Source organism: Capra hircus, chromosome 22 (assembly GCF_001704415.2).
Source record: "Capra hircus breed San Clemente chromosome 22, ASM170441v1, whole genome shotgun sequence".
NCBI lineage: Eukaryota > Metazoa > Chordata > Mammalia > Artiodactyla > Bovidae > Capra > Capra hircus.
The window spans coordinates 17765089-17791060 of record NC_030829.1 but is presented as its reverse complement, the minus strand read 5'-3'; the positions used below and the strand labels follow the sequence as shown (position 1 = coordinate 17791060).

The 25972-nt window shown below is 46.5% G+C and overlaps 1 protein-coding gene across 1 annotated transcript in view; it reads left to right on the top strand.

Moving 5' to 3' along the window:
• Nucleotides 1-25972, top strand: part of LMCD1 (LIM and cysteine rich domains 1) — a 56741-nt gene that overhangs the window by 5708 nt on the left and 25061 nt on the right. Inside the window, exon 2 of the mRNA XM_005695648.2 lies at nt 23536-23624. Within this exon, the coding sequence (XP_005695705.1) occupies nt 23536-23624 (89 nt within the window). The remainder of the gene's footprint in view (nt 1-23535; nt 23625-25972) is intronic.

Here is a 25972-nt window from a genome sequence, read left to right as displayed (position 1 = left end):
TCCAATGAATATTCATGGTTGATTTCTTTTAGAATTGACTAGCTTGACCTCGTTGTTGTCCAAGGGACTCTCAAGCATCTTCTCCAGCACCACAGTTTGAAAGTGTCAATTCTTTGGCGCTCAGCCTTTTTTATAATCCAACTCTCACATCCATACATGACTACTGAAAAAAACCATAGCTTTGACTATACGGACCTTTGTTGGCAAAGTGATGTCTCTGCTTTTTAATACACTGTCTAGGTTTGTCATAGCTATTCTTCCAAGAAGCAAGCATCTTTAAATCTCAGAGCTTAGAGTGTATCAATGGCCCAGATCTTCAGAAGCTCCAGAAATGCCTTCTATAAAGCTTTTCAAGAAACAGTGAAATAAGAAGTTTGGTCTCCTATGTGGACCTAGACTATTTTAGTGGCCTAAACTTGTGTTTGGTATTTAGGCCTAAATATTTGATGTGGAATTTCAGTTGGGCTTTCACAAAAACAGAAATAACAGTACAATCACAAAGCTTCATAAAACCCCTAAATCAACCCTTTGTTCACTGTCTGCTCTCCTATATGAGAAGTGTTGTTACATGTTTTCCCAGGTTGTGTTGGTCTTACTTTCATCATCCATTAGGACTTTTGTCCCCCAAGGATCTGCACAAAGATTCATCTGTTCTCTGCTAGGATGGACCAGTTTGGGGAAAGGTAAGGGAAAGGAAAAAAGAGAGACATCTTTTGAGTACACTCAGGATGCCTGATGTTTTCTCTTGCTTGTCTCATTTAGTCTTTAGGACTACATTGCAAACATAATGATGTCCTTTTTACACATGAGTAAGTGAAGACTGAGGGTTTCAGTGACTCGCCTAAGATCATATAATGACAGATTAAGAACTCACACCCATTCTTCTCTGACTCTAAAACTGAAGCTCTTTCCACTGCAGGAAGACACCCGAAGGCTTTTGTCAGAAGCACAAGTCTGGTGGAGAAGGACTAGGGTTCCTGCTGCAGGCTTCACACACAGATGCAGGTCAGCCCACTGCTGACGGTGATTCAGGGATGGCCCAGCATTTGCCAAAGATTACCAGGCCTCTGTACCTCTCTGATACTTCTTGGCCACAACCAGGTGTATGCTGTCATCCACTCCAAGTCAAAGCCATTTCCCAGGTAGAAAAGAAAGACTTCCTAGATCTGTTCCTTCCTCGTTTTCTAGAAGTCTGCTAGAACTGTCTAGAGAGGAGGCTGGTAGAGAGACAATCTAAGGAATCATATAATAGTATCTAGAAATTACTGAAGAAGCAAGGACACTTGACAAAAAAAAAAAAAAAAATCCTAGAGATCCAAGCTCCAGAGCTTCCAGGAAATTCTATCCTGGGGATAAGCTTGGCCTCTGGAATGCATATTCTCTACATGCCTGGTCAGCCTGACTCATGGTCTACCCAATAACCCAGGAATCAGGACCAAGCAAAACACAGCCCGAGCCCCCACTAGGACATGCTTTAAAAGGAAATAAGATTGCTGAGGGAGAAGAAACCAAAGGCTCTATCTGGCAAGTCACTCTTTTTGTAGGACAAAGTTGGCGCCAGGGTCCAGCCCGTGGCAGTTGTTTTAAATCCATCTGATATGTGTATGTATTGATTTTTTTCCCCTCCTCTTATTTTAAAATATGGGTTCCTTTGTAAAATAAATCTTTGGAGAAAATGTGAAGGAATCATTAGATAAAAGAGCTGAGAAGAAGCTACTGATCTGCTTGGTCAGTCCCTTCAGGTGGCAGAGGGGACATGGGGGCAATGTTATATCCAAAACTTGCATGTGACGTAGCAGAGAGGCACTGACTCACAGGATCTTGAAAGAATGAAGAAAAGGATACCTTCTCTGTTGCATCACTTCCATGCCCAGGGTCCCCTGACTTCATGTCACCCTCATACCCTCAAAACTCAGAAGGTCAGGTGAACATTTTGGCTGTGAATGTAGCTTTGGCCACACGGTTTAAAGGCCATTTTGAGCTTTTCATAGGTCTGCAACCAAGTTGCTTACTCCTCTCTGGACCTCCAGTTCCTCATCTGAGAAAGAAAGTTAATAATAATTCTATATTTAAGGAATAGTCTAATGAGAAAGTATGTAAAGCACCTGGATGCATAGTATGTTCTCAAAATAACATTTCCTCCTGCTGCTACTGGTATCCTCTTCTCATCAGCCCCAGCACAGAAATCCTATAGGAAGTTAAGTGCTAGAACGTGGAAGACCAAGTTCATCTTACTGACGTCACAGGTGGCTTCTAAGATATCAGATTGCAGGACCTCTTTGTAGCTAAACTTAGACCTGGCCATAAATAGACCCGGGTCACAGCATCTGCAAAAATCAGGACAATGGCAACAATGTGCCCCAGGTGTCCGGTGGCTACGCTTCTAAAAAGTAGTCCTCATTTTCACGGAGACCATTCGTCGGTCCCAGCTAGGTGGTTTTACCCAGGCACTTAGCCACGCCAAGCCTCGGATGTCTTGCTTTTTAAAACAGCATAATAGTCACCATTTCTTGATTTAGCAAATATTTATTTAATACCTATTACGTGCCAGGCACTCTGCTGAGCGCTCAGTACAAGACAATGAATAAGAAAGTTCTGGTCCCTGCCTTGTAGACTTGAGTCCAGTGGAATGTGTTTCACATGAAAGTATGAGAAGAGGGAAGATCCTCTAGAAAAGGGCATGGCACCCCACTCCAGTATTCTTGCCTGGAGAATCCCCATGGACTGAGGAGCCTGGTGGGCTGCAGTCCATGGGCTCACAAAGAATCAGACACGACTGAAGCAACTTAGCACACATGGGAGAGAAGAGCCAAATAAGGTCAGTGTTCTATTACTCTGTGTTTTCCTTGACCTCCTCCATCTCACAGACACACAGAGACACACAGACACACTGCTCTTTTTCTCCTCCTTTACTGTCTGCCCTCAGATTTGAGCATTGCACACATCGGAGCCACAACCAACCCCAGTCATCTCTACAGTACCACAGTGATGTACATATGACAGTTCTGCTCCCAGCTGTTGCATTTTAACAGGGCATTGAGTGAAGAGAAGTCTGGGGAAGGCAATAGCCAGTAAACAGTGGCCCCTTCAGCCCTGTTGCATGCACACGGTGGTAGACCAGTTGTCTGTGCTCAGCCCATGTCCTCAGAGGCAGCTCAGCACCCCATGATGTCCTTCATGATGCTGGTGTCAGGGGCACCAAAGGGCAGGAACACAGGGTGAGAGCTCTTGGCTGACTAATGCCCCATAAGAAACCTGCCTTAGGAAGGTAGCAGCTGTTTGGGCCGTGTGACTAAGAGGCATTTCCACGTACTGATTCACGGCTGACCACCAAGGTGACTGACCCAGCTAGTCCTCTGGCTAGAAGAGTTGGAGGGGAAATGGAGCCCAGCCCTGCCCTCATCCTGGAGGAGAGCCACCCACCTGCTGAGGGACCCTGTGCACCCCACCCCATTTTGGCCCTGTGGTCACTAGTGTCCTTGTTAAGGGGTCTGGCTCTGATGGGGGTAGGGGTCAGCATTTGAGGCTTATTTTAGAGAAAGTATGGGAGGGAGATTTTGTTTTTACTCTTATTAGTATCAACAGAGGAGAAGGTTTTTTTTAAACAGGGATCTGTGGATAGAACTGATGGTATCAAGGGACAGAAATGAAGGAAAATAGTGCATCCTTATACACCTAACCTCTAACCAAAATGAAACATTTCTTTTTTTCCATTATAAATGAAAACAAAAGCCCTGGCAGTTTAGCATCCTCTGTGCCTATTTTTTTTTTTAAGCAAATAGAGCTATTGAATGTGACATTTAAGTTAGAAAAAGATAACTGGCTATAGGCCCTGTGTCCCTCATACTGACAGAAATCTGATATTTTCATATCCTATTACAGCCAAGAGAGATGACAGGCATACTGCTCATACTCATCCTTATTCTGAAATAACAGTAATTAAATCCATGACTGGTGTTGTTAATTAATTTAACAAAGGCATATATGTTACTAAATTACAGATTAGCTTTTACATATTGATATTTCAGTAATATTCATTTTCTTTGTAATACTATATATTTTCATTTGTGCTTTTAGAACATGGTTCTGAAAAGGGACACTTTCATATCAGACAAAAGGACGCAAACAGATTAAGACTTCTGTCAAAAAAAAGCTCTAACAATATTCTACATACACACACCCAAATATTTGCATACATGCACATGTACTCAACATAGTGGGTTGAGTTCTGAGCCTCTTGTATGAAGTAGACAAACAGTTCAAATCCCAGCTCTGTCACCTGCTTCCTATTTGGGTAAATCCCATTACGTCTGAGCCTCAGTTTTTTCATCTATAAAATGGGCCTAAAAGTTGTCCTCATGACGATAACCTATAAAGTTCTTAATACAGCATTTGACAGCTCCTGAGTGTGTCTTTCTATTGAAAGACCCAATGAAAGTAAAATGTGCAAACATTATTCTGGTGAAACTCATCACCTCCCTCTGATTTGGCCAACTTTAAGAGTTCATTCTGTGAAAACACATGTTCCATGTAATTATTATAAGTCAGGGGCTGAGCTGGGAAGCAGAGAAGTAAAAAGGAAAGAAGTCCCAGAAGCTGATAGTTTGAGAGATGAAACAGCCAGTCTGGCCACCAGAGAATCAAAACCGTGATCAGAGGTTCAAATGAGGGAGTGAGGGAGATCAGAGAGGAAGTACTTAACCCGACCTGGGGAGGTCAGGGAACGCTCACCAAGGAGGTGACATCTGAGCTGAATGTTGAAAGACAAGGATGAATGAATATTATGCTTGGGTCACAGGCCAGTGTTATGAGTTCCAAGTCTTGACACGCCTGTTCTCAGTTTGACTTGACTTCTAACTTGAGAAGTATCATCCATCTTCAACTACAGAGAGATACACTCCTACATATCCATCCATCCAGCAGGCACATCTTGTAACTTTCTCATCTGAGAACTTGTCCCTCTCGCCTCTCAACCAACACCCTTGGGATGATAGGATAGCACAGCCTGCCAAGCTGGCATGCTTGAGACTCCCAAGCTCAGCAGAGGAGTTACAGCAAGCTCACCCCGACTCAGTTTGAATTTTTACAGGAAGATGTAGATTTGTGTTGTGATTGAAGGGAAAAAAAATAATAACTGAGGATATGCAACATATATGGAAAGAAAGGAACAGAGAGAGAGAGAGAAACACACACTCACACATACACACACACACACACACACACACACACACACACACACACACACCCTCTCTGTGAAATCCAGCATGCTTTGCCTGTGAACAGAATGTGAAAACACAATTGAGGACCACAGGATGGTGTGTGCACCCCAAGTTTTATCCACCTTCCAATTCTGAAGTCATTCAGCTAGTAACTAGAGGAAAAGAAATTCCACAGAGAATTCCTTGATAAACTGTGAGAAGGAAAATCAGGAAACTTGAGTAAGAATGATCCCTTGCATCAGAACAATTCCTTCAGGTTTCTGACTTGGTCTGAGACTGCGGGGCCCCTTCCTGCCATGATTCTGGGCAGGTAACGCAGCACAATGAAAACCACATGGTTTGTATATCGAAATGCCACTGAAATAATTGTTGGCAGTTGCTTTGGGTCAGTTGCAGATGGTATGTTAAACAGGTTGGGGGGGGGGGCGGGAAATGACAGATGATTCCCTGCCAGTTATCTGGAAAATGAAATTATGGGGACAGTCCCTGGGTTTGCAAGGATCTGACAAAGAGGTGAGGTTTGACGGAAAAGCTGGATTTCCTCGTCTGTCCTCTTTCACAGCCTACAGGCGCAAACAGCCCACTGGGAGAACTTACTCTGTAGCAAGATTCACACTAATTAGAAGAGCTATTGCCACCTGCCTGGTACCTCCCTTGAACCCTACTAGGTCTCCCGGCAGGTAGGAAGTCACCCGAGAAACACATGCTCTGACCGCAATCTTGACCAATATGTAGGACTTGGACGGTGAACCAGATATGAGAAAAAAGTGGCCACTGCATCCCTGAACTAACGAACTAAGGAAAACAGAACCAATGGGTGAGAGGGAGGTTAGGTTCAGAGAGAGATTTTAGCTCGAAATAAGAAAGAGCTGTCTAATAATTAAAGGAATTTAAAAAAAAACTTAATCTTTTGATGAGGTCTCAGTGCTTATAAGTGGCTCTCACAGCATCTGGCCACGTGTTCCATCTCCCATTTAAAGTTGTGGACGGGGTACTTGGACAAAATCATTTTTAAGTCTTTCTGAATCTGAAATGCTAAGACACCCTGAGTTCTAATCCTAGCTCTTCTATCAACGAGCTCTTTCCTGGCCATTTAACTCCTATCCCATGACATCTTTCTTATGCCTACATCCTCCATTCATGAGCTCCTTGAGAGCAGAGACCAGGCCTTACTTCTCTTTTGTGTCACCCTGGAAAGCCAGGCATACAGGAAGGGCTCAAAAATATGAATGGACTGAGAAGGAAATGAGATGGAATCAGGATACAGGAGAGAGAAGAGAGGCATCAAAAGAAGTAAGAGCAAGTGGGTTTTCCTTCCTGGCAGAGACAAGGAATCCTGAGGAGTAGACAGGGAGACGGAGAGGAGCAGGGCAGAGGACACAGAGAGACACAGAATAGAGTAGGCTGGACTGTCAACCTCTGCCAGAGCCCCATACACGCTGCTTAATCTAAAACCTTCTGATTCATGGACCACAGTCAGAACTGGCAAGATGGGAAAGTAGCCTGAAGAGTGGGAGGAAGACTCTTAGAGAGTATTTAGGAAGGATCCTAAGATGAAAAGGAACTGAAAGTGAGGGGGAATCAGAAAGGCTCCCTTCCAGAGCAGCCTGAATTTTCCATGTCTGGTGCCGAATTCAAACTCATCCTCCTTCAAACTCATCTACACAAGGGTACACTTCGAGGTGGCGGATGAGCCAAGCCTTGATTTGCTTCCTGCCTTCAGACAACTAACACAGACCCCCATCTGAACCTTGAAGCGGGCCCCCTGTTTCTGGCGGGAAGCCTCTTGAGAACAAACTCCCATGATTTCCCTGGTCCAAGGAGACAGGTTGGCTGGGATCTCTAAACAACAGCAGCCACATCTCAGAAGGGTTGGCCCTCCGGAGAGATAAGATACAGCAGGACGACTGAAAACTGGCTGAAATTTAGTCCAAACCACTCATAGCTCACATCGATATCTACTTAAAGTTTCTAGTCCTTGATGAATATTTATACCAAAATAGGGCCAGTGGAAATGTTCCATCTGTGTGGATTTTTAAGAGTTTTGCCTTCCCTCAGCCACGTTGACCAAACTCAGGAAAGTGGTGGAATCAATGCCAAGTACATGCTCTTTGAAGTGCAAGAATAATTCTGAAAAGGCCCTGGACCCATCATATTTCTTCTTACCCTGCAGACTCAGAGTTGGCACTCCCTTCTTTAAAAATGCATAATATCAACACCTCTCAGTGCTTTATAATTTCAGCCAGTCTTTGACACCCTGCTGACTATGACCACTTTTTTGAAAGAGTGGATAAGACTATTCAAAGTTCTGCTGGGTGAGATTGTTTTGTTGGTTGACATTTTCCCCATCTTTTGAAAATCTGAATGGCCCAGTTCATCACTTTAATTCTCCTTTTTACTTTGCTAGTAGAGAAATGGCCCCAGATTTTCTCCTCAGTTTTTTTAGTCATCCCATGCTCCGCAGAACCAAAACACCAGAAACTTGAACCAGTTATGCTCTTGGTATGACAAGCAAAAATAGAAGCCTTGCTCTTATACTTGGCATATGACCTGTACTTACCACACATGGGCTATGTGTCAGGCATTGTGCTACATAGGTTTTTTTCCCCTTGTCTTTACATAAATCCCATTTTACAGATGAGTAAACTAAGGTTTAGAGGGATGAAGTAAATTGTCACTGTGACAGAGCTAATGCAATAAATGGGAATTAAATGTAGACAGTTCAGTCCTCAGCAACCCCCTTCCCTCTAAACCATTTCTCATCTATACCAAATATGTTTATAGGGCTCCACAATGTTGGGCCATGAACTTGTTGGTCACAAGATGAATGAAGTTGGTACCCAGACATGCATTAACAGTGCTGAACCATGTTAGTCAGAATTTGTCTCCATTTTCAGTTCTTTCACCTTTTGGATTATAACCAGAGAAAGTCTCTGCCTGGTGCTCATAGGGCTTTAACACCTACATCACTTGCCCAGTGTCACTTTGAACAGATAGAGAGCAGTCCTCAGGTTCAGAGCTTTAAAACAAGAGTATTAGCTAGAATTTAATGGTGTTGGTTCATATTTATTGCATTTTTATCATTACCTCTTATTTTTTCAAAACAAGCAACTTTTTAATGAAATATAGTTGATTTATACTGTATTAGTTTTGTGTGTACAGTGGTTCAGTTATACACACATACACATATGCGTGTGTGTATATATACACACACACACACATATATATATATATATATATATACACACTTTTCAGATTCTTCTCCATTATAGGGTATTACCAGATATTTAATATAGTTCCTTGTGATAAACAGCAGGTACTTGTTATTTATCCCTTTTTATATAATAGTGTACATGTGTTATTTTCAGACTCCTAATTTATTCCTCCCTGCCTTTGTTAACCAGAAGTTTATTTTCTATGTCTGTGGCTTACCTCTTATTTTTTCTAAATTGTAAGGAAAAGGGGTTTTTCAAGAAATATGTTTTTAAAAAGTGATTTTTTTTGAAGAAAAATTAAGAGTAAATAACCACAGAGATGGTATACTGAGGATAGGACTCAGGAAAGAGGAACGTAGGGCTTCATAAACATCTAATACTTGATAATCCCTGATCTCTACAGCACTTTACAATTCTCAACATCTCTTGTATAAATGACCTGCACTGGATTCTTACCACAACCCCATGAAGCTGGTAGAGATTGTGATCCATTTCAAAGATGAGCCATTTAAAACATCAAGGTTCAGAGAGCAGAAACAGCTCACCATGGTCACACAGACAGTGAAAAAGCACCCAGGGCTCAGGGTCAAGTCCAAGATCCATGGTGCCTCCCCCAGTGTCCCCAGCACATCGTGTCAGGGCAGGAGGGAATAAAGGGGTACTCCACGGCAAGTAACCAGGGCCAAAATGCCAGAGGACGTCTGTAGAACTTGATGGCTCCCTTGACTGGCCTGAGTTTCATAAGTTCCCAGTGATTGTGTACATGCTATTTCATGGACAAGCCTACAGTTACTCCATTCTAGTTTTTTTTTTTTTTTACTTTATTTAGCTTTACAATACTGTATTGGTTTTGCCATACATTGACATGAATCCACCATGGGTGTACATGAGTTCCCAATCCTGAACCCCCCTCCCACCTCCCACCTCCCACCTCGTATCATCTCTCTGGATCATCCATGTGCACCAGCCCCAAGCATCCTGTATCCTGTATCGAACATAGACTGGCGATTCGTTTCCTACATGATAGTATACATGTTTCAATGCCATTCTAGTTTTGCTAAAGAAGCCTGACTTTGTCTTGCTAGTGACTCACTTTTTCGATGGTTCCAAAACTGGTTCTCCTGTCAGGAGCACATGTGCAACTTTCTGGGGTACACTAAGGAAGGGATGACGCAAACTATAAAAGAGGGAAAGCCAGCTTCTGCCCAGGAAGACCATTTCTCCCAGCAGTTGGCCAGGGTTCAGACTGCAGGGCCAGGTGACTGGATGTGCGGGGAGTCCATAAATGTGGGACAACCAGTGGGGTTGGATGACCAAGGAGGTGAGTTCGCATTTCCATCAGTCTATCCAGGAAGAGCTTGCAGGAGCTGAACACACTCCTGAGGATGATGCCGTGAGCCAGAGGGAAGATTTGAGCAGATTGATGCCTAAGACAGAAGCATCCTGAGAACCAAAGGGAGACCGGAGCCCAGCACTAGAACCCAGGAAAGGGGAGGGCAGCAAGTGAGGGAAGCACACAAGGGCTGGCCAGGCAGGTGGGGTGATCAGGCGAGGCTAGAATTCTGGAAACAACAGGAAACCAAAGTCGATCTTTCTTCTTCCAACGCAAACTACAGACATCAGCTTCAGGTAGAAGATCACTATCATGTGTTAGCTTTTAATGCACCAAAAAGCAGTGTGCTGTGCTTAGTTGCTCAGTCATGTCCAACTCTTTATGACCCCACGGACTGTAGCCCGCCAGGCTCCTATGTCCGTGGGGATTCTCCAGGCAAGAATACTGGAGTGGGTTGCCATGCCCTCCTCCAGGGGATCTTCCCAACCTAGGGATTGGACCCAGGTCTTCCACATTTCAGGCAGAGTCTTTACTGTCTGAACCACTAGGGAAGCCCAAGATTACTGGAGTGGGTAGCCTATCCCTTCACCAGGGGGTCTTCCCGACCTAGGAATTGAACCAGGGTCTCCTGCATTGCCGGCAGGTTCTTTACCAGCTGAGCCACCTGGAAAGCACCAAAAAGCAATGCTCAAAGGCAAAACTGAAATTGTTGCAGAGGAAGCTATTGATCACCATGTTTACAGTGGCAACATGAGTGCAAGGCACTACCTTAGCCACTGGTGATGGAGCTATGACCTAGACACACAGGGACCTTGTCCCCAGAGAACTGACAGCCCAGCAGGAAAAAAAATGACATCAAAGTGTATATACTCACGGGTATACCATCATTAAATAATGATAATCACAATAGATACAACAAAGAAGTGCAAGATGCGGGCTTTTCTAAGACCCTAAATACCTGCGGGACGAGGAGAAGTTTGTTAGGTGAAGGGAGGAGAGAAGGAAGATGGTCCAAGCAGAGGGAAGTGCCTATGGGCTAGCTTAGAGGGATAGAGGAATTTGACATCTTTTCTAGGGCATACAGTTACATGAGTAATTCTAAATTTACCCCAGAGATAATTTGCTGGCAGGGCACTTGGCTTCTGTATCTCTAACTCTACATTTTCATTCTGTTCCGTGAGCTGCAAAGGTGGGACCTGGAAAGTGAGTGACTTGCAAAATGACTGACATCTGCTAATTTCTGTTTCATAAACATGAAAACCTTGGCCTACCTCCTCTTTAAGGTGTTTTCCTTTCTCAGAATCTGTGATTTTCTTGTCTCAGGTTTTCTTAAAGGCTGCATTCAACTCTACAGAGTGTGGACAACTGGTACATTATGCAGGGTTGGAAAATCAAGGAAAGGATGAAATATTTGAAAGTGTATTGAATGTTAGTTTTAGAAACATATGATAGCAATAAAGACAGAAGAGGGAAGTCGTTTATAAGAAGGATCTTGTTTTAAACCAAGAAAATGTCCTGTGACAGACACCACCCTAAAACACAAGTGCTTTTTTCCATCAAGGCCCCAGTGCTGGCTGAAGGAAACGTTTGTGTCTCAACGCTTCCCTTGTCCTATACATTAACCGTGAGATTCCCAGCAGAATCACTTATATAAGTAAAGCCTTCAGACTTTTAATAACAGGGCTATACCTTTACACCACACATTTCCTTTTAAGATATTAAGATTCAGATTGGCAAGATAAATTCTCCAATATGAGTTGCTAAGTCCCCCCACCACCACCACCACACACACACATTTCCAAAATGAACTCCAATAAAAGTGTATTATCCTTGAAAAGCTCAGTGATGCTGCCATTTCAGGATTCAGATGCACACAGTCACACACACCAAGTTACATCCTTACAGAAGGCTGTTCTTATTTATTTATATTTGGCTGCCCAAGCAGCATGAGCGAAGTTAGTTCCCCCACCAGGGATCAAATCCATGCCCCCTGCACTGGAAGCGTGGAGTCTTAACCACTGGACTGCCTGGGAAGTCCCGGAAGCTTTTCTTAAGACACCAGGCCTCTAAAATGAGAGATGATAAGTAAACATTGCCAGCCTCAAGCTTACAGTTTTATACTTGAGAAGGAGTCTTTTAAGGGTCCAAACCTAAGAACCATGTAACCAATGAGATCTTCACTTCCAAGTGTAACCTCGGGACACCAGGCTTGTTCTCCTTTAGAAGCGAGAGTTGGTAATAAATACTCTATTCAGGGACTTCATTTTCTTTGATCTTGACTCCCCAGGCTACTTGGTAAACCTCTAGATAGGATTCCCAGGAGGACAGGATAATTCCTGGTGGCTCTACTGCCATCTCCCCCAAAGCAGGCAGGGCCTTTCCAAGAAGGAAAAGAGACAACTACAAAGGGGGGAAAAATTGTTGGAGCTTCTGGAAACACTTAGTTGGAAAAGAAATGCCAGGTCAGCTCCTCCTGCTCTGTGGAAATCCCTTTCACAGTGGATGAAATGGTGCCCATGTTCTGGGAACCTGAGTGTCTCAGAAGATCCATAAAAGTCTGGGGGTGGCAGAGCAGAAAGGCAGGAGGAACCTCTGCCCCCAACACACACTGATTAAGCAGGTGAGCGAGCTGCTGAGATGATGGGCAGGCTTTTCTAAAAGTGGGTGACTCTCAAAAACAGGAGAGAAGGGCTGTGCCCCCTGGGCTGTTTTGACCTCTTTGCGCTTTGCGGTGAGCTCTTCACAGTCTCCTGGGCAGGTTCTGCAGCTGGTGCAAAGTGAGCTGGTGTCAAAGGGAAATAAGAATTCAGTCCAAAAAAAACACCTATCACTTGAGTCCAGCTGGGTTCCTCATACTGGATTGGCCGAAAAGTTCGTTCAGCTTTTTCCGTAAGATGCTACAGATGGAAAAACCCAAACGAACTTTTGGGCCAACCTAATACAAAGACTTGTGGACCTGCTTTGGATACAACGTCAGCTATCAACAAGAAGCTGGCCGCCCAAGAGGCTGGTTTGCTTTCCTCCCGGGTCGTCATCATTGTCTCTCTGCCAACAGAATGTTAAACAAAGGAGTCAGAATCCTGGGTGGGGGCTGACAATGCCCTCGGTTTTCCGTAGCCATCAAGTAGATCCAGCTACCCAGCCATTGGTGGCTCAATTTAGGAGATGGGACTTTTTGCCCCAGTCAGTACTCCTCTTTCTCAAAATGACCCCAAGCCCCATCTCCTTTGAAAGGTAAAAGATACTCTGCAAGTATTTCGAGGCTGCCCCCTTACCAGGGCTCTGGCAGTGCCAGCTGGAGAGGAGCCCGGCCACACCAATTGTTTCATAGCGTTGCCGCAGCCGTTCCTTCTAAACGGCCCTCCTGTCAGGCCCTCCCATAAGCTGCCAACCCTTGGGGAAAACGTCCTGATTTCCGTCTGGTGCTCTCAGCTGCTTTTTTGATGCAAGTGCTAAAAATACAAGAGAGTCAATGTATGGAAAAGGCAGACAGAAAGAAGGAAAAGAAAAAAGGGGTAGATAATCCGCCACCGTGGCTGTCTGAGCACTCGGTGTCCACTCTGCGCTGCCAAGTGATGATGTGGGACAGGCAGACATTACACACAGACTCAGCCGAGCAGGCCGATAACCGGCACCCGCGATGGCAACGTGTGCGTGCGTGCTCCGTCACTCAGTTGTGTCCGACTCTGCGACCCCTGGACTGCAGCCTGTCAGACTCCTCTGTCGGTGGAATTTTCCAGGCAAGGATACTGGAGTGGGTTGCCATTTCCTTCTCCACCATGATGGCAATAAGACATTTTTAATCAGGGGAAAGCTCCAGGATGCAGCCGGTTGAGCATAGGGTCAGCTAGGGTGCAGGGGTGGCGGGGCAGCTGCAGTATCATCAATAGAGCCAGCCGCCCCAAAGGCAGGCGGTCTCGGCATTCCTGCTTTTCTGGAACCAACCTCAAATCAATGAGGCTTGTCCGACAAGGGTGGGGGCAGGGGAGGCAAAGGCCGGGTCTTAAACAGAGAAGGCTTTCATTTTCTATTTCCCTGGCCACATATGGATTTGCTTTTCGACTTGGTTTTCCTAGCTAGATTAACCCTTGTTCACACATGATGTGACCCTTGGGAATCTCGAATCATGTCTTCCCCTGGAGGGGAACAGAACCATATAAATTATTACAACTATTAAAAATGTGCCATAAAGGGTTGTGTATGGTTGTTAGGAACTTAAGGGGGGCAGGAGGGAGGACCCAGCCTAGGAAAAGAAGAACCTCCCTAAGGAAGCGATAGGAGGAAATGGACAGTGGTTTCTAGAACTTTCCTGGCACATGCTTGTCGAGGAGCCTGAACAGACGACTGGGACGCGCTTCAGGGACAGCTGGTGTGGGAGACACAGAAGCGACAGGCCCCTTCACCCCACAAAGGGTCTGGACCCACCATGGTTTTTGCCTACCTTTCACGTACTTTAGAGCAGGGGTCCCCAGCCTCTGGGCCTCAGATCAGTACCTCCTGTCAGATCAGCAGCAGCATTAGATTAGGAACAAAGTGCACAATAAATGGCGTGTGCTTAAATCATCCCCAAACCATGCCCCCCACACCCCTGGTCTGTGGAAAAACTGTCTTCCACAGAACTGGTCGCCGGTGCCAGGAAGGTTGGGGACTACAGCTCTGGAGCATCTGTGAATTCAGTTCTCCTTCCTGGCCACCCTGAGTTAAACTTAATTTTACCTGTTAAACATGATGTATTGAGAGACCTGAGCATATATCCAGAGAAAACTCTAATGCAGAAAGATACGTGGACCCCAGTGTTTACAGAAGCACCGATTGCAAGAGCCAGGACATGGAAGCAACCTAAGTATCCGCTGACAGGTGAACAGATATGTGATGGAATATTACTCAGCCAGGAACAAGAAGGAAGCAATGCCATTTGCAGCCATGTGAATGGACCTAGAGACGATCACACCAAGCGAAGCGAATCAGAAAGACATGATATCACTCACACAGGGAATCTAAAAAGTGATGCCGATGAGCTTATTTACAGACTCACACATATAGAAAGCAAGCTGACAGTTACCAAAGGGGGAAGGGGAGGGGGATCAATTAGGGGTTTCGTTCTAGCAGAGAAAAACTGCTGTTTATAAAACAGATAACAACAAGGTACTCCTATGCAGCACAGGGAACTATGTTCAGCTCTTTTAAAAAAGAGGACAATAAAGGACAACATGGTATGTTTTGCCCCAAACCCAAATTCATCTAGAGCTGAACCCATACAAACTATCTTAGTGGACAAAACCCAGATGAAACACCATTTCTCACAGGGAGTGAAAAGTACTCTTTAGGGGCATCTGTAAAACTATCTTTGGGACGCCAGACACTCCTAACATCCTAAACTAAAGCCATCAGACTAACTCTCCCAACCACAGCCAGTCCAAGGAATCAATTTCCACACACATATGTAATAGGAAAAATAATTGAGTCTTAACCTAGAATGCAAGCTGCTCAGCCACTTCTGCAATCGGCTTGTCACCCACCCAGTGCTTTCCTTTACTGTCACTTTAAACAGGATTGCTCTTTATAATCAGAAAGAAAAAAAAATTTTCCATGCACAGAATTCTAAGCACTAGATCAGTAGGGCTCATCTCAATTTGTTTAGTCTGTACATTTTTAGCCTCATTACACAATTTAGGAAAAGAGGGTCTAAACTCAAGAGATTTCTTCACATTTGTGCTTGTCCAGACAGAGGAAGAGAAATTCTCAAGGAGCAAACTTGGGGGAGAAACAGTAGATTTCGATACAGCCCCCTGGAGAACATCTCTGCCCCCAGATATGACCTCTAACGTAGACAAGGATGTTGCTTTAGCCTGGGGGGACTCTCTGTGGTTTTATAAAGCACTTTATCCAAAGTTGTCTCCATGGTTGATACACACGTCATCATAGAGAGCATGGGTGGGACGGCACAGGATGGAAATTTGGAAAAGGGAGCAGCTGCCAGCATTTGGTTCTGCACACTCTCTGCTGCTACCATGTTCTGAGCCAGTCCTCCTAAGGCGGAGGAGGGGATAAAAGACCCTGCCAGGGTCTGGGCTCTATATCCCTGCCTTTCCTCTCCTATTTGGGGAAACAGGGTTCTCACAGCCAAGATCTGAAGCCACAGCCAGGCTGGGCTCCTCCGTCTGGCACCGTCACCCGCTCCCCGCTTTGGCCCCAGGGTGGGGTAAGGGGAGGACCACCCCTGACCTCAGGCCTGGCAGAGGGTCTCAGGATCCCTGAGAGCCCCTGAGGGGTGTTGGGCCGCCAGTGAAATTTAAAGGAAGAGGAAGGGTGTGGTTTCCCTTCGGTCTGGCTGTTAAGAATGTTACTGCTTTTGGCACAGAAGCCTGTGAGGCAGCCTGTGCCGGGGCAGATGGGACCAAAATGAAGGGACAACAAAAGTCAGGCAGCCCATAAAACCTCACCCTGGAGGAGTGGTGGTCTGCAAGAGGAGTACAGGATGAGAATATGTTAAGCCAAGGAGCTGAGAGCCTTCAAGTCCAAGTTGGAATAGCCGAGGACCCAGTACTGAGGCCCGGTTGTTCCCAAACTTGTCTTCATGTTAAAATCCCCCGGGGAAACTTCCAAAATGTCTGCAGCCTGTGGCCCATCCCCCAAGACTGGAGCTAAGTTGCTCTGGGATTCAGCCTAGGCTTCGGAAGTTTGAAAAGATCTCTAGCTGATTCTAGGGGCTTCCCTGGTGGCTCAGATGGAAAGAATCCACGGTGCAGGAGACACGGGTTTGATCCCTGGGACGGGAAGATCCCCTGGAAGAGGAAATGGCAACCCACTCCAATATTCCCACCTGGAAAATCCCATGGACAGAGGAGCCTGGTGGGCTACAGTCCATGGGGTCACAAAGAATCAGACATGACTGAGCAACGAACGCTTTCATTTCATTACCGCTAATGCTGCTGCTAAGTCGCTTCAGTCGTGTCCGACTCTGTGCGACCCCAGAGACGGCAGCCCACCAGGTGATTGTAATATGCACTCAGGTTTGGGAACCACTGATGTGGCCCCTGGCTACTCAACGTGTGGCCCCCAGACCAGCAGCACTGGCCTCCTCTGGGAGGTTGGGAGGACCATGGAATATCAGGCTCACTCCAGATCTACTAGACAAGAATCTGCACACTGGCCAGATCTCAGGGGATCTTTCTGCTAATCAGAGAGTCGGGTAACTTGAGAAGCGCTGGTCCACGAGACACAGCCAAATCGTCTTACTCAAGTACGATCCTGTGGCACACGCCTTCCCTCCTTCCTGGCATCGACTGCACTTGTAATTGTATCAGTATATTCAGGTGAGTTATTACAGAAGCCAGTGTTGTCGTTCAGTCACTAAGTCATGTCCAACTTTTTGGGACCCCCATGGGCTGCAGCACACCAGGCTTCCCTGTCCTTCACTTTCACCCAGAGTTTGCTCAAACTCATGTCCATTGAGTCAGTGATGCATCCAACCATCTCACCCTCTTTTGTCCCCTTGTCCTCCTGCCCTCAATCTCTCCCAGCATCAGGGTCTTTTCCAATGAGTCAGCTCTTCGCATCAGGTAGCCAAAGTATTGGAGCTTCCCCTCCTATATGTGAGTTATTACGGAAGTCCGTGTAAGGGCCCCAGAATACCTAGAGATAGTTTCTTCACACTGCCTATAGTGTATGGGTTAAATTGAAATGTAAACGTGGGTCACAGCGTAAGCACCAGCTCCCTGGCCTGGTCCTAGCCATTTGTGACCTGTAGTCATTTCAGGCTTCCAGGACAGGGCAGATAAACTGGGGGAAGCCAGTGCCCAGTGCTTCACGCACACGGGCACTGCCCATGGTTCTGATCCACTTCCTCCTCTGGCTGCCACCTCTCCCACTGAAGCCTGTCTGATGCCCTGAGCATCTACACTTTATTTCGCAGAACAAGGTTGGCTGGTAGAAATCCTGGGACCAGGGTGATCATGACCTTGTCTTACTGCTCCCCGCTCCTAACCCTTCCAGGACATCCCACCCCTACAGGAGTGCTGTCCATCTCTTTGGACCCACATAGTCCAAGGCCCCGAGTCAAGGCGAGACTCGCGGGAGGCTGTCTGGGGTCTGGAGACACCTGGTGTGGTTGGAAGCTGCAGGATCTGAATCCAAAGACATGAGTGTGGATCATGTTCTGAGTGGTGTGGATCATGTTCTGAGTGGTGTATCCTAACAGTTCTGGGAGCTTGTTTTGCTCATGAGCCAAATGCTAAATCTTGACATCTTAGGCTGGTTGTGAAAACCAAGTGAGAGAAGGGATGTGAATACACTTTGCAACCTGTAAAGTGCTGTGCCTGGGCCATAGAACATGAGATGAGAGCGTAGTCAAGAAGTGAGGCCTGCCTGGTTTCATGTCCAAGCTCCATCACTCATTGACTGTTAGATTTTGAAGGGGAGGTGAAACCTCTCTTAGCTTGTTTCCTCACCTGGAAACAAGGTTACGAAAAGTGCCTCCTGTGGGTTCATCAAGAAGCTTAAATTAAATATTATGCAAATGCTTGGCATATGCCCCCACATAAGGTGGTAAATGCTAGCTATAATCATAATCATTAGGAAATATAAAACAGTTGTTTTTAAGGTATATATCTTTTTTTTTTTTTTTTTTTTTGGCCATGCCACATGGCATGTGAGATCTTAGTTCCCTGACCAGGGATCAAACCCACATCCCCTGCGTTGGAAGCACAGAGTCTTAGCCACTGGACCACCGGGGGAGTCCCGGAAAAATAAAACAGTTTTGCTTGAAGTTGTAATTCAAATAAGGATCGACTAAGGACCCCAGCCTTCCCCAGAGGGGCATTCTGAATGGGCAAGGTGCTTCTTGTCTCAGACTCACGGCCCTCGTATCACCTGATGACTGGGAATAATGACTATCCCCCACAGGGCTGGCATCACTGTTAAGGAAGACAGTGGTTTCATAAGGGAAATCGCTCTGTGGGCTGTCTAGCTGTTTTTATTTGGAGGTTGTTGAGGGTAGTCGAGTACCTTTCTGATCATGTTCCTGTTTATGATCTCAGTTCTTCGGGGCCTTCTCATAACTTCACCTTTTCCCCACTCATCTCCATCCTCTCTCCACCTCCTCTCCTGGGACCCTGGGGGAAAGGGATGTTTTTAAGTAACAAAGCACGTTGACCAGTAATGTTTTATAACAACACAGGTATGCTTATAGAGTTTACCTGTAAAAGACAAGTCAGAGGAGTTGCTTTGGAATAGAATTTAGTATCAGTTCAGAACATCCCTGCTCAAAGAGCAAGCCCACAGATAGTCAGGAGGGCATGTGATGGTGTTAAGACATAGTTTTCAAAAAGGTAAGGTCAGCATTCTTGTGCAACTATAAAACGAAACTTAGCAAAGATTATATTCAACTCATGATATAGTGAAGGAACCAGTAAGATATTTAGAGCAGTCCAAAAAGCATTTGAGGAGCTAGGGATTCATAAGCAGTTTACTGTTAGGACAAGATTGATAGGTACAGAACTAGTTGATATCCTACATGACGATGAACCATAGCCTTTGGGGCTGTCTTTTTCAAAATGACAAAAACTCTCTGCATGGGTGTCACTACTGGACAAAAATCTACAAGCTAACATGGAACTCGGCCAAGTGTAAGAAGAGCACAGAGGGAACCTCCCTAGATCCTCGCGGAGGCGGGATGGCGAGGGAACACTCAGGCTTCACCATGTGACATTAAAGGGTGTGCCACCCCCGTTTCTTCCTTACATCCAAGTTTTGGATTTTTTTTTCATCAATTTTGGTAAATACTTTTTTCACTTCACTTACATGATGCTTATAATGGCCCTGTTGGGGCAAAAAGGTCAGGGAAAACCTGTTTCCAGAGGAGAAAACTGAGTTAGTTACACAGGAGAGAGAGAAGCTGGGCTAGGAGGAGAATCCTGCTTCCTAATTCCGAGTCTGGCGCCCATCCTGAAACTCCATCTCACACTTGGCCTTCTCAGTTCCCCCTCGTCTCAGCCCCGCGTTACTCTCAGTGGCATTTGTCTCTTTTCAGACTTCCCTTGGGCTTCACTAAAGGTAAAGGAGGGAGGGAGGGAGGCACCTGCGGCCCCCCACCCTTTACACCCCAGAGGGCTCCTGGTCTCATCCCAGTCCTTTTAAGTCCCCGACACAATTCAGTGGCACAGCATCAGGTGAACCACATCCTGCTATCCTGAGCCAAAGAAAATTGTCCAGACACTTTATCCCCTGCTCAGGAAAAAGGACAGAAAGGAGGCCGCATTCCAGGAACCCATTTTTTTAAGTGGTGGCTCCTTTCAAGCTCTGCTCTTCTCAGCTACCGTGAGCTACTTTGCTATCTTTCATCTGCAGCTGCATCCACATCAGAGAAACCTACTGTTTACAAACCAGAATGTCTCATTTGAAACACTTGCTCTTCCCCCACATCAACAAACAGGAGACTCATTTTCTGTGTTGGGGGTGAGCTGGATCTGTCTGGCCCCTGGCTGGATGGCATGCCTGCCCTGGACAAATGACTGCTCGCTGTGTTAAATAGGCAGCCAGGAAACTGGCAGTGAGCGTGGTCCAATGGCCCAAATTGGTTTCTTCCTTGCAAGGCCATTTATTTTTCTCACCCACGGCCTTCTGTTGCCATAGAAACCATCTCACTAGCAGGATGGAGACGCAGGCCAATCCTGCTTTCTGCACCGTCAGAGAGGCAACGTTTATAATCATGAAACAAAGGAGGGAGTAAGAAAGTGTATGGGGTGGGGGCTTCCCTGGCAGTCCAGGGGTTAAGACTCCACACTTCCAATACCAGGGGTGTGGGTTCGATCCCTGGTTGGGGAACTGAGATGCCACATGCTACACAGCAAGGCCAAAAAAAAAAAAAAAAAGGCAACTATACTCCAATAAAAATTAATTTTAGAAAAAGAAACTATATGAGGTGTGCAGTTTAAAAAGTAGTTCCTCTAAAGTTTCCAAGAACTCTGAAGCAGGCAAAACAATTTTTTGAGAATGTCTGATTCAGAGCACGTTTATACAGGGGTACTGACAACAGCAAACATTCAGAGTATAAGAAGTGCATGCTAAGCCCTTGAGTGCATGGCCCATTTAACCCTCTCAGTGACTCCACGCACCTGAGGGGTGCTTTACTGTCCCCGTGACCCAGACAATGAAGCAGACTCTGCAATGCAGTCACTGCCCCAAGTCCAGCAGAAGAAAGGGACAAGACTGGGATCAAAACCAGCCCTCTGACCCCAAAGCCTGGACCTCCTGACTTGAAACAGCTCCCTTCTCTTCATCTCTCTTCATGTCTCTGTTGTAGCCTCGCTCTTCAAAGGCGCTGGACCCCACTGTCATCCAGCGTCCGCCATTTTTGTTTGATCATTTCATGCTTTTTGCCTCCAGCCATAAGCCCCTCTGTAACATCCCACACAATGAGGGTTCCACAGAACAGGATACAGGCCACTCCGATCCAGGCCAGTTTTCTCATCTCACAGAGGACTAATGTAGGCTGGGCAGGGAAGAAGTCGCCTCTAGCTGCACAGCTAATAAATGTCAGAGTTGGCACCAGAGGGCCAGCCCCTCGCCCTGCAGACCAGAACCCGGCTGCACTGAGCTGCCTTACACCACTGTTTCTAAACTAGACCCCGAGCCAGCAGTTAGCTCTCCTGGCCAAGCACTAGGACTAATCCCCTTGTCGGATGGCTGTTAAATCAGCCAGAATAACAACAGTGCTCAAGCGGGCAGGGTAATTCACCAGAGAGGAAACACTCCCACAGAGCTCTCCTGTTTCAGGCTTTGTTGCCTCGGGGGTCAATCTGAAACCATCCAGTGATGAAGCCTGATTCATAAATTGTTTACCTCTGCCCAAAGCTTCGAATGACTTAAATATTAAGTGTAAGGGGACCATTGTATTTCAACTAGTAGAATCCAGCAGGTCAGAAATGAGAGGCAAGGTTTTCTATCCCAACAGCTTTAGGGAGCAAAGTTACACCCATGAATCAAAGTTCCCTGGCACAGACAATGAGATGGCAGTGAGCATCGTCTTGGTTTTCCATTTTAACATGAATCTAACACCAAATAGGCACAGACATGAGCATGCAACCCTCCAAATACATGCCACATGACTCTTACTCCCTAAGTTGTGAAGGTGTATTAGAACAGCATAGCGTGTGAAGACATGGTGTGTCAAGTCACCAAGCAGGTGGCGTGGAGCTGGGTGTTATTATGAGACGAACTGGTGGGGGAGCAGAGAAATAATGTGAAGAGTTACTGTTTCTTTCCATGTCCATCTTTGAATTCCAACACTAGCAATGATGGTAGCCTCACAACTTGTCTTTTTTCCCACTTAGAAGCAGAGAGGGTAGAGGCATCATGCCCTAAAGAGCATGCTGAGACTGTGACACCCTGCCATCCAGCCCTTTTGTACCTGTCTGCCCTTTCACACCTCCTCCTTCTGCTAGGAATTCTCTTCTCCTTTCTCCTGCCTGCATACATTGCACAGCCCTAATTCTGAGCTACCTCCTCCAAGAAGCCTCCCTGATTTCCCACTCAGGTTAACCTTCCTCTGTGCTCTTAAAGTCTATGTGCAAAATAATAGCAGCTACCATCTGTGGTGCCTAAGGTGTTTGGGCACATCACATGCATTATCTCTGTACCCATTTGACAGGTAAGGAAACTGAGGCTTCGTTTGTCCAGGTTACGCAGCTGCTAAATCATGAAGCTGAGTTTGAAATCCAGGTCTCAGGCTCTGAAGTCCATGGGTTTCTACCACACAATAGACAGCTGCCCTTGCCTCAAACTTACCCCTTCCAGGAAGTGTGTGTTTCTTCACCTCCCACTAGACTGTGTGTTCCTCCAGGGCACCACAAGTCTCACAGTGTATCCCTGTGCCTGGCACATAGCAGATGCTAAATAAATGCTTCAGTGAGTCAGCAGTTCATGGAACGAGAAGCTTATCCCTTTATTTTACTGGTTGATGGAGCAATGCTTCTATAAAATCCTAGTACACATGGCCAGTTCCCCCAAGTCAGTCCCCATCCCCAGCATAGAATCAAGTCAGTTTCTCAGCTGCCAGATCCATTTGCTAACCCACTGCTTCACGTCCTGGAAATTTCCTTCAAATACAGATTCTGATTCAAAAGGGCTGAGACCCTCAGAGGTAGGGCATTTCCTGCAAGCTTCTGGTGATGCAACTAGTTTGAAGATCACATTTTGGAGTCTAAATGCATCAGCCAACAGCAGTCAATGCACTTTGGTTACCTTTGGCTGGTAATGAACAATAAAACCTGTCTCCCGCTTTATTCTCTTTCCAAAGGATGACCAGATTTCAAATGCTTCTGACTGTCCATGATTTAGCAAAATATTTAAGTTATGCTTTGAGCTATAAACATTTGGCAGCTTGAACATTTGTTTGTGCCTGTAGCTTTGGTTTAATCATACCCTATCAATAAATCACAAATAAATGAGAGAAAAGAAACTCACTGGAAGATTCCATTCCAGTGACAAGTGGATCAAGGGAGTGGGTGAGAGTGGGAGAAAGAAGCCCATGAACCCCCAGTGCATTTTTATGGGAAGGACTCCACCCTTCCACACCTGCCTACCCTGTGGCCACTTTCCCGGCTGGTCTCCTCTGTTCCTGGTAAACGGTAAAGCCATGGCTTATTCATCTCGAGCCCTTTGAACCCCACACAATTGCTTTACCAGCATGCCAAGTCTTTAGAGGTCAAGCATCTCCGGTCCAAGACGTTTGGAAGGAACACACCCTCTTCTCTGTCTCCTTTTCCAGATGTCGCTGGGCCAGCAGCAGTCAGCAAGAGGTGTGCCTTGTCTGAGATGCAAGGGGACGTGTTTGGGCTTCGAGCCACATTCATGGAGGTAACGGAGTTTGTCAGGAAAGGCTCTGCCTGCCTTCATTTCTTGGCTGTCCTTTCTGGGAACCCTGGGACTGCTTAGGGTGCATGGGTTGTTGGCTGACTGGCTTGGGAGTGAACGCATTCTTGCTTGGCTTAATTCAGAAATGACAGAAAAGCTCTTGAGGAGCCAAGATGAAGAAGGAGTTCAGGCTTTATAAACCATTTCCAGGTGGAGGCGAGAATGCTCGGGGAAGCGGTGGGCAGTTGTTAGCTGCTGCCTGGTCCACGCTGGGTAGACCCCTCTCTCCTGGGGTTCGGTGTGTGGGCTTCATCCTCCCCTCCTGCACCATCAGCCCCCCGGGATTCTGATCTCAAAGTGCCCTGGGGACCGAAATAAAAGTCCCTGTGTCTGCAGCACTTGAAAGCCAGGGCCTGGTTTCACGTCCAGGCAGGAGGGCGGTGAGATCTAGTTTAGACTTGGATTCACGGCATTGTTCGTTTTGCTTCATTTTTTTTTCACTGAGGACTCACAACAAGAGGTGTTGCTGCCATTCTGCACAAGCCTCAGGCACTGTTCACATCAGCATCTGTGTAGCTGGCACCCCCTGGAGGTGTGCAGGGCACAGTCTGAGGGTGCCATCCCCCTAGCCCTGGGAGAGAGTGGCTAAGCTCTGTAGGGCATGACAGCTTAAAAGGAGCTTTGGTGTCCACTGCCAGAGGGTGGCCTTGGGCACTCAGAGAGGGAGCCCATCTCAGGAGGCGTTTGTCTCAGAGAAGTTGATTTCCACCGTGAGATGGCAGTAACAAAAATATACACTGAGCTGAGCTACATCTCTTCTACTTGAATGTTGAAGTAACCCTGAGCAGGAGGTGTTAGTATGGCCATTTTACAGATCAGGAAACTGAGGGTGGGTAATGAGCACCTGGCGACTATGGAGCAGACTTCAGACTCAGGTCTGTGAGTAAAGCCCCATGCCATGCTGCCAGCCATTCTGCAGAGTCCTGACGTCCAAGATTGTTCCTGACTCTACTCCCAGACACTCCCCCACTTCAGAGGCGCTCATATGGGCTTCCAGATGCCAGGGACCATCTAGGTCCTCCAGTCCCGACTCCCGTCCCCTGCACCAATCCCCCCCACAGCTAGGACGTCCTCTCCCCACACATCTGTTTTGGCCATGTGAGCTCTTTCTGGCCTTGAAGAGGGTCTGCCTGCTCATCGTCTCACCCCGCCGGTCCTGACCCTGCCATCAGGGTGTCAGAGGACGAGGTTGGCACTTTATCAGTTCTCCCTGAAGACGAGATGGTGCCTCCCTTTCAGAGTTCTTGGGGCCAGGGGATAGTGTTCCCTAAATGTACACATGGGGTCAGTTCCTTCCCTTCTTTCAAGGTGCACAGGCCCACACTCCCTGTTGTCAGGCCTCTGAGAATGGGTGTTTGGTATATTCTCTCTGGTTTCCTAGTTGTTTATAGCAGGAGGGCAGTTCTGGACACTGTTCCTCTTGGCTGGGAGTGGAAGCCTCTCAGCATCGTTTCCATCCTGACATTTTCTCATCATCCTACCGGTTCCCAGAACATCAAGTGAACTTTAATTGAGAAATACAGACTTCAGCCTGTAGGTCCTGCCTGTCCAGGACACAAGCCACATGGCCTCCCATGACAACTATTTGACTTGGCCCAGGAGACAGTCTGTCGTGAATGAGTGTCATTGTGTTCCAGTCAATCTTCAGTGAGGGCCACTGAAACTCAACTTCCTCACCGTGCTCATGTGTCCCCAAGTAATCATCTGCTTCCAAATCTTGTATAAAAACTGTTCATAGGCCATAGGGAAGCAGCTGATGGACTGAATTTGCCCAGTGGGCTATACATTGCCAACCCCTGGTGTAGACAAAGCCTGATTTTACAGATAAGAAACTTGGCAGGCGCCTGTGGTAGGCTCGTGTTCAGGCTGAGATTATATCCCAATGTCATGCCTCTTCCGCAACTTCACGTTACCTGCGACAGGCTGAAGAAAAGGCCGTTGTGGCACTACTGAGGATCTCTCTAGATGCGTGTATTCCTCCGCAACCTGGGTGCCTGGAAAGAGCAGGAATGGGACCAAGGAGGTGTCCTTCTCATCTATAAGGTCCCAGAAATGAGTCTGGCAACCAAAACAGCACAAATAAAGGAGAAGTAATGTTGACACAATCAAAGAACATCTCATATTTCTCAGCATTTTCCGTTTCAAGGTATTCTGCATCCCAACACCTCTCATAGCATCCAAGTGAACCAAAACTGCCAAAGGGCAGCTTCCTCCCCCAGGTCCAAGTACGGAAGGTGTGCGGATGTCAGAGGAGCCCATGGGACTCCGGGCTTCCCTTCCTTCCTCTTCCT